General features: G+C 41.0%; 1 protein-coding gene across 3 annotated transcripts in view; it reads left to right on the top strand.

Moving 5' to 3' along the window:
- The first annotated feature begins 4,244 nt into the window (after positions 1-4,244).
- gon4la (gon-4 like a) overlaps positions 4,245-8,697 on the top strand; it is a 16,753-nt gene continuing 12,300 nt past the window's right edge. For 2 of the 3 annotated variants that reach the window (XM_053638814.1, XM_053638813.1), the window contains exons 1-5: positions 4,249-4,614; positions 6,440-6,499; positions 7,083-7,300; positions 7,546-7,620; positions 7,714-7,764. In XM_053638814.1, the coding sequence (XP_053494789.1) occupies positions 4,422-4,614; positions 6,440-6,499; positions 7,083-7,300; positions 7,546-7,620; positions 7,714-7,764 (597 nt within the window). In that variant the 5' untranslated portion in view covers positions 4,249-4,421. Of the gene's footprint in view, positions 4,615-6,439; positions 6,500-7,082; positions 7,301-7,545; positions 7,621-7,713; positions 7,765-8,697 lie in introns of all 3 variants that reach the window. The other variant, XM_053638815.1, reaches the window with a different exon arrangement.

Below are 8,697 nucleotides of genomic sequence, written 5' to 3'. Positions count from 1 at the left end.
GAAAAACTTCCCCATAATCTGCGTGTTTTTCATCCATTTATGATCAGGCTGAAATCGTGTGGATTGTCCATCACTATTGAATTAGCTGTATTAATATAAATCTGGAAGTATTATCAAATCAACACCTATATCACCTCAATATTACTTAGTGGTAACAGTAGCTGCGTTTACATGGACAACATTAATCCACTCTTAATCCGATTAAGACCATACTCTAATTAAGAAACTAGCATGTAAACAGCAATTCTTACTTACCTTAATCTAATTAAGGTCATAGTCGAAGTAAGCAATAATCTAATTAAGACAGGTGGAGTACTCCTGTTTTAGTCGCATTATGGACGTGTAGTAGTGACATGTAAACACCTTAATCACATTATGAACGTCGTGTGGGAGTTTTCACCGCATTTTGCGACAGGACACGATCACACACGGCAGTTTTACGTTTTACGGCCAACAAGAGAGTTCGGCTGTGTCCCAAATCACATACTTTCCTAATATAGGCCTGTAGTGGGGAAAAATACATGTATCTCGGCTACTATATAGACGGTAACTACGCGATTTGGGACACACCCACCGCTTCAAGCAGTCGTCTATTAGCACGTACAGCATGACAAATAATTAACTGCACTTAAAGCGTTCGTAAAAAAAATAAATAAAAACACCCAAAACTGTATACGGTACCATAACGAAGACCAACTGTATGTTGATACGTGAAATTCTGGAGGGACGTCGGACGGCGTAGCGCAGTGACGTAATGACGCGGGTTGTTGATCTAATTATGTTCTAAAACATGTAAAACGGGAACATGACAGGAGTACTCTAAAAGCGACTCATGTAAACACCTTAATCACATTATTATCTTACTCAGATTAAGGTCAATAATTAGATTACTGCTGTCCATGTAAACGTAGTCACTGTTGTGGTAAAATGTACTATATATATATACACACAAACTTTCATAATACATTTGAGGGATCTCAAGGGCTTCCTTTTAAACAGTGAGGCTGGAGCTTCCTCACATTTTTTTTTATTCTGCAAGTGGACATTTTCGACCGAATTTAGATTAATCATTGTGGACATGCACTCACTACACCACGTTTTTGTTTAAATGCCACTGGCGTTAAGGCTCTGGGTTACTGATCAGAAGGTCGGGGGTTCAAGCTGCCACTGTTGGGCCCTTGAGCAAGGCCCTTAACCCTCTCTGCTCCGGGGGCACTGTATCATTGCTGACCCTGCACTCTGACCCCAACTTCCTGACATGCTGGGGTATGTGAAGAGAAGAATTTCACTGTGCTGCAATGTATACGTGATCAATAAAAGACTCATCATCATCCTTTATGGCACTAAACACCGAAGGCATTATCAGCCATTTTAGGTGGAACGTAGCTGAAGTTGGCTATTTTGAAAGTCAAATTGTGACTCATCCCTGTTCTTATTGGTTGGAAGTTGTTGGTCCACACTATAGAGACCGAGGCACTACAGAAACTAGGTTGGAGTCTGTAAGCAGGTTCTGATGGCCAGCAGGATGCACAAGAAAGAAATAAGTCAAGAATATGAGAAAAGATTTCCAATATCAAAATGGCTGAGCCAGCTTTTAGTTGTGGGAATAAACTGCTTGATTAGTACTCGTCAATGACGCCAACTACAGACAGTCAAATTATTTAAATATAAAAACAGGCTTTATTTGCTTTATTTCCTTAAGAATTCATTTCGAATACAGGTTGGCTTGTAAAACCATCCTAAAGTACGTCCTGCATTTTTCTGACGTGGTTTTTCCTGCTTTTGGGAGTGAGACTCTTGAGTGCGATCCGAGTCTTGCTGAACAGCCGCTGTAGTCGTTTTCTCTCCGATTTCTGAGCGGAGCAGCACGGTTCCGGACTCCGCTTGTCGTTTTGAGCTGCCGTGTTGGACCCGGGAGAGTCTCTGAGCTCTGGGAAGGCCCGTGACAACGCAGGACTTTGACAGCCTTCATCTCGTCTGCGTCTGTGAAAAAGGGACTCCCTACGGCTCACGTTTGGGCTGGCGGCCAGAGTGCGGAAGCCGTACGGAGTGGTGACTTTCTCCACGTGCTTCAGGGACATCGCCGCTTGCGTAGACGGGTCAGACACGTCCTCCTTGCTACGTTTCCAACCGGATCGTGGGGTGAATCGGAGCTTGATGGGAAAGCGTGGAGAGGCCGATGGAGACCTCGACTCAGGAGAAGATATCTCTGGGCTGCTGGGAGACAGAAGCTGGTACTCATCGGTGTCTTTGGGTTTTCTGAATCGAGGAGAAATGCTGAGATGAAGTTTTGGAGGAACGTAAAAGCTTGGTATTCTTCCTGGTGTTAGTGGTACATTCTGCCAGGCCTTTAACTTGACTGACGGGCTTTCTCCATTACTACCAACCGTAAACATGTTGCCCAGGCCTCTAAAACACCTGTCCTTCTGCTCACGAACCACAGGAACATATTGGGCTTGCCTATGCTCAGCTTTTAAAGCCACCTCTTAAATGAGCTGCAGGTGAACATCATTATCATCACACTACTCCACAAATTACTTCCTATTGGGCTAGTGCACTTCCTGGTTTTTGGAAGCCATTTGTTTTCATAACCAATATAGTCCACTTATATATGGTGTGTGTGTGTGTGTGTGTGTGGCTGAATCCTAAACGATGGTTTTGATGACAGCTAAAAAGGTGTGATATTTAAAGCAGGATTCTACAGACACGTCCTTGCTCCTCAAAAACACGGCCATAGGTATGAATGTGCATTCCCACCTCATGGCCTGTGTTCCCAGGACAGACTCCAGATCCTCAGCAACTCAGACCAGGGTAAAGAAAATCAGACTAAACCTGACTTGCATCAATAAATGTACATTTTTTTGCAAGGTCCAAAACGGATTGTAAGTGTCTTGCCTTAAGTGCACTTAGGCCCGTGTGTTTTGTGTAATGGAGGTTTGATTACACCTCCTTTGTTCATTTGGGACACAGCCTTGGTTTGTAAGTGAACTTTCCTCCATCCTACAAATGCACGTAAAACTTCAAGCCAGAGAACCAGTGGGAATCGGAGCTTGTAGACAGACTGTCAATCATTTGACGCTTCAACCAATCATATAAGGTTTGAGTTAGGGTTAAAGTTCGACAGGTATTAGAGGTATCGATTATTAATGGCATTTGACAGAAATGTAAATGATCAGGTCACGCTTTTAAGACTGAGCGATAAATTCTTCATTCTTTATATCCAAAAACGTACACTACGTGGCCGAAAGTATGTGGACACCTGACCGTCGCGCCCATATGTTCTTGTTGAACATCCCATTCTGGATTTAGTCCAACTTTGCTGTTATAATGCGCTCCACTCTTCTGGGAAGGCTTTCCACTAGATTTTGGAGCGTGGCTGTCGGGATTTGTGTTCATTCAGCTACAAGAGCGTTAGTGAGGATGAGGTCAGGCGCTCATGTTGGGATGATGATGAGACTCCAGTTCCAGTTCATTCCAAAGGTGTTCAATGGGGTTGAGGTCAGGGCTTTCGAGGTCTTCCAGTCCAACCTTAGCACACCGTGTCTTCATTGAGCATCGCTTTAGTGTACCTCTAACAGATTTGGGATTCTTAGTTCCAGTGAAGGGAAACTGTAATGCTACAGCATACAAAGCCATTCTTTACAGCTGTGTGCTTTTGGAAAAGGCTCACGTGTAGTTGTGATGATCAGATGTGGTGTCCACCTACACGGTTTGGCCATATCGTGTATGATTACGTATGATTAACAGAAGTAAATTTGCAATAAATTCATTCGTTTTCAACGAATCATCTTGTCAGTCATCACGTTGCAAAGGTAGGAATGGCGTTAATCTGTTAATGTCAGAGAATGTTGACTAGACTAATATAATGAGTCATGCTGTAATGCTGAAAAAAAACCCCAACCCTGGACATGTTGTACATGGGGATAATCTCATTTCTCATCTTGATTTAAACTTTACACAGATGATGGACAGCTTGTGTTCATCAGTGAGTGGTCAATAGAGAACACATACTGTAAACATGAATAAAATGTTCAGAAACATCTGGCTAATAAAACAAATCAGTATGTGTTTTTCTTCTTCTTCTATTATTGCTATTATTTTATAAACTTTTTTTAATTAAAAAAATTGTGTGTGTGTCTGTAATTTAATGTTTCCAATGAAACATTAAATTAAAACATTCAATTAAACATTAAACCTCCTCGAATCTGAATCTGAATCAGTTACATCCGCATTTATAATCTCCGAGCTGAAGCTGGAACTTTTATTTTGACGCTAAGAACCGGATGTGACGTTTTATTATTGTCCTGCCCACCAGTGTAGCCCGTCGTCGCGCGTATAATCAAAGTGTTCGGAATAAATAATGGTTTAGTAATTAACAGCAGGTAGCTGAAGGTACATGGGGGTTTCCAGGTGAAGTGGACATGAATTCCTCAGTCAGGCGCAAACTCAGCGATGGCAAAACTGGATTTTCCCGAGCAAAGGGCAGCAAAAGCGACGAGCATGAAGGCAAACCGGGAACATCGAGCGTTTCTCTTCCTTCATCTCCAACCAGAGAAGAAGAGCCGAGTCCTGAAAACAACTCCGAGGAGTCGAGCCGAGCAGGAAGGAGTGGAGGTGCTAACACTAACACTAACATACAAGACTACAGAGCTGCACGTCCTCTGTAGACTCTCTTAGATCACATCAAACTAGCGTATGGGTCACTTCTCACACACACACACACACACACACTGTTCAGGGAACTAATGTTGGACCACTACGATAGCTGTATCTAATAAAGTGGCCACCCTGCTGGGGAAAAAAACGCCAATAGAACGTCATCTCAGAAATTCTAATGGTTTCCAGAACAAATACCATTACGACCCATCAGCTATTAACCATTAAAACCATTACCAAATGGTTTCTATTATGTAGTAGGACGTATTAAGGACATGACACTAATAGAAGGCAACAAATTACCAGTAGAGACCCGCAGGGTTCCATTACAGTTTCCATTAAACCCAGTAAAATTCCCATTAAAACCATTACACACTCTCACAGGGACCATTACAGTTTCCATTAAACCCAGTACAATTCCCATTGAAACCATTACACACTCTCACAGGGAACATTACAGTTTCCATTAAAACCATTACAATTCCCATTGAAACCATTACAATTCCCATTGAAACCATTACACACTCTCACAGGGAACATTACAGTTTCCATTAAAACCATTACAATTCCCATTGAAACCATTACAATTCCCATTGAAACCATTACACACTCTCACAGGGACCATTACAGTTTCCATTAAAACCAGTACAATTCCCATTCAAACCATTACGCACTCTCATAGGGAACATTCCAGTTTCCATTAAAACCAGTACAATTCCCATTCAAACCATTACACACTCTCACAGGGACCATTACAGTTTCCATTAAAACCAGTACAATTCCCATTCAAACATTACACACTCTCACAGGGACCATTACAGTTTCCATTAAAACCAGTACAATTCCCATTCAAACCATTACGCACTCTCATAGGGAACATTCCAGTTTCCATTAAAACCAGTACAATTCCCATTCAAACCATTATGCACTCTCACAGGGACCATTACAGTTTCCATTAAAACCAGTACAATTCCCATTCAAACCATTACGCACTCTCATAGGGAACATTCCAGTTTCCATTAAAACCAGTACAATTCCCATTCAAACCATTACACACTCTCACAGGGACCATTCCAGTTTCCATTAAAACCAGTACAATTCCCATTCAAACCATTACACACTCTCACAGGGACCATTCCAGTTTCCATTAAAACCAGTACAATTCCCATTCAAACATTACACACTCTCACAGGGACCATTCCAGTTTCCATTAAAACCAGTACAATTCCCATTCAAACCATTACGCACTCTCATAGGGAACATTCCAGTTTCCATTAAAACCAGTACAATTCCCATTCAAACCATTACACACTCTCACAGGGACCAATCCAGTTTCCATTAAAACCAGTACAATTCCCATTCAAACCATTATGCACTCTCATAGGGAACATTCCAGTTTCCATTAAAACCAGTACAATTCCCATTCAAACCATTACACACTCTCACAGGGACCATTACAGTTTCCATTAAAACCAGTACAATTCCTATTCAAACCATTACACACTCTCACAGGGACCATTCCAGTTTCCATTAAAACCAGTACAATTCCCATTCAAACCATTACACACTCTCACAGGGACCATTGCAATTTCCATTAAAACCATTACGAAACATTACATTTGAGAACAACCAGCCCTAATAGATGGACTACAGGCAGTCAGTGTATGTACTGTGTGTGTGTGTGCGTGTGTGTGTGTGTGAGAGAGAGAGAGAGAGTTGTTTCCTATACAGAATACACTACCATAAAGTCTTCTAGCCCATAAACTCTTCGTCTCTTTAACAGAAGCTCAGCGTGGCTCGTCATCAGATGATGATTCAGAGAAGACTCTTATCATCACAGTCGGTACGTTGTCCAGTGTTGTATTGTGGGGATTTTTTTTTTGTCTTTAAATCTTTATATTATTGACATTTATATCGCAGCGCTGTTGAATTCTTGATCCTGATTGGTCAGAAGGTGCTGATTAATTCAGTAGCTTGACGTGTGTTCCTGATATAGCAAAGTCGTTGTTGGTTTTTTTTAAAAAAAAAAAAAAACATTTTATGGAAGGAGTCTCCAGTTTTAGTAACAGTCAGAGGTAAAGTTTTCCACCACGGGGAAGTCGTCAGGACAATGGGCCATTTCTCTCGAACAAGACAAGCTGCATTTCTTTTAACCCAAACTAAAACTTTTAAAACGTCACCGTGAGGAAATTGCTGCGCTCTCAGAGGAATAAAACACTAATGAATAAACACTAATCTTCAGCGTGTTCACCGCAACTCATGTTTCATGTCGTCGATTGTTTTCCTAGAACGGCACGCTTCCAGGCGTTATCTTCTTTACTTTATAACATTAGTCATTGCCTCAGTTGAATAATAATACATTCCTTACATATAATTCAAAGATAAAGGACATCTTTAATGATTTCATCGAATTTGTCCTCTCTCAGATAAGGAGCAAAGCTGCCCTCGGCAAAGCGGGAAAGTGAAACGAGGTGTGAAAAGGAAAAGGGAGGTAAGTGAGGCAGGGTCCCAGGTGTTGGTGGAGGAGGAGGAGGAGGATGAACTCCAGCCAGATGTGGAGATTGACCGAGAGCTGGACAGGGAGCTGGAGAACAAGTCACGGCAGCATAACCTGACCTCGGCTAACGTGCGCAGTATTATACACGTGAGTGTGGATTATTCATTTACATTACATTTACGTTTGTATATCATTTATACGTCTGAGCAGCTGAGTGTTAAGGGCCTTGCTCAGTGGTAGCTTGGCAGTGCTAGGGCTTGAACTCCTGACCTTCTGAGCAGAAACCCAGAGCCTTTAACCAGTGCATATTATTCAGATTATTTGGTAAATATTACAAAGGAGCACGCAACAAATATCCCGAGATCAGATGTTTGACGTAATCACACCCACAGGAAGTGATTACCAACGAGCACGTCGTGGCAATGATGAAAGCCGCCATCAACGAGACTGAACCTGTGCCTCTGTTTGTGAGTATCTGTGGCTCGGGAACTGTACTAATACTCTGTATGGGTTTGGGATTAGACCTAATGGGGTGCCGTGTTTCTTTCCAACTCTCCCAGGAGCCTAAGATGACCCGCTCTAAACTGAAGGAGGTGGTGGAGAAAGGAGTGGTGCGTTGACCTTTTTTTTTTGTCTCGTTTAAATATTTTTTTTTTGTGGTTCAGTTGTGTCTTTTAAAACCGCGTCTGCTGTATATCAGAGGGAGAGAGACGGTTTATTACGGGTTATACGAGATTAACGCTTTACGTGCTTACAGCGTCACGTTGAGAAGATGACGAGATTACGTACATCGCACTGCAACACGAAGGGATCATTATTTCGTTCGAGAACATGCTAGATTATCATGGAAAATTAAAGGTGCAGTTCGTAAAAGTTCAAAGGTGTTTCCAGACTAGATATAACCATATCATTTTATTAGGAAAAAGAAAGCAAATGTACAATATCGCATAGCTAGATTCTGCATTTCTACTGTTTACAGTTTTCTGGCCCTGAAATTAGCTCCACTCACCAGCCAGAACAGAGCTGTTTGTTTGTTTGTTTGTTTTTATTTATAAAGCACGATTAAAACAGCAGAACATTCACCAATATGCTGTACAGTCATAATGAATAAAATTATAGAATTAAGACAGAAATGTAACACAACAAATAACGTCATAGCATTATTATGCATACAAAATATTTATTTTTATTTATTTATTTAAATTTTTTTACCCACCCACAAAGCATACACAGTTTTAACGGAGTAAACGGCACTGGATTTAGATATTTATTCGTGTTTTCTTTGCGATTGCAACTCGCCTCACAGGCAGCAGCGGGCTTGAAAAAAATTACAAACCGCTCCTTTAATTCTTTTAACAGGATCACTCGTCAGCAATTTTTTTTTTATTTTTTTTTTCAAAAAATGTATTTATTTTTTTTTTACAAGATATATATAAATTGTAACATACTTACAGTCCATTTTTATACAAGATAATACTACCGGTTTTATTCAATTCACACACCTTCGTATTGGTATATCATTACATTTAAATAAATTAATGAAT

This window comes from Ictalurus furcatus, chromosome 12, assembly GCF_023375685.1.
Source record: "Ictalurus furcatus strain D&B chromosome 12, Billie_1.0, whole genome shotgun sequence".
Lineage (NCBI taxonomy): Eukaryota > Metazoa > Chordata > Actinopteri > Siluriformes > Ictaluridae > Ictalurus > Ictalurus furcatus.
Note: the sequence above shows the minus strand (reverse complement) of the source record. Positions and strands in the feature narration are given on the sequence as shown.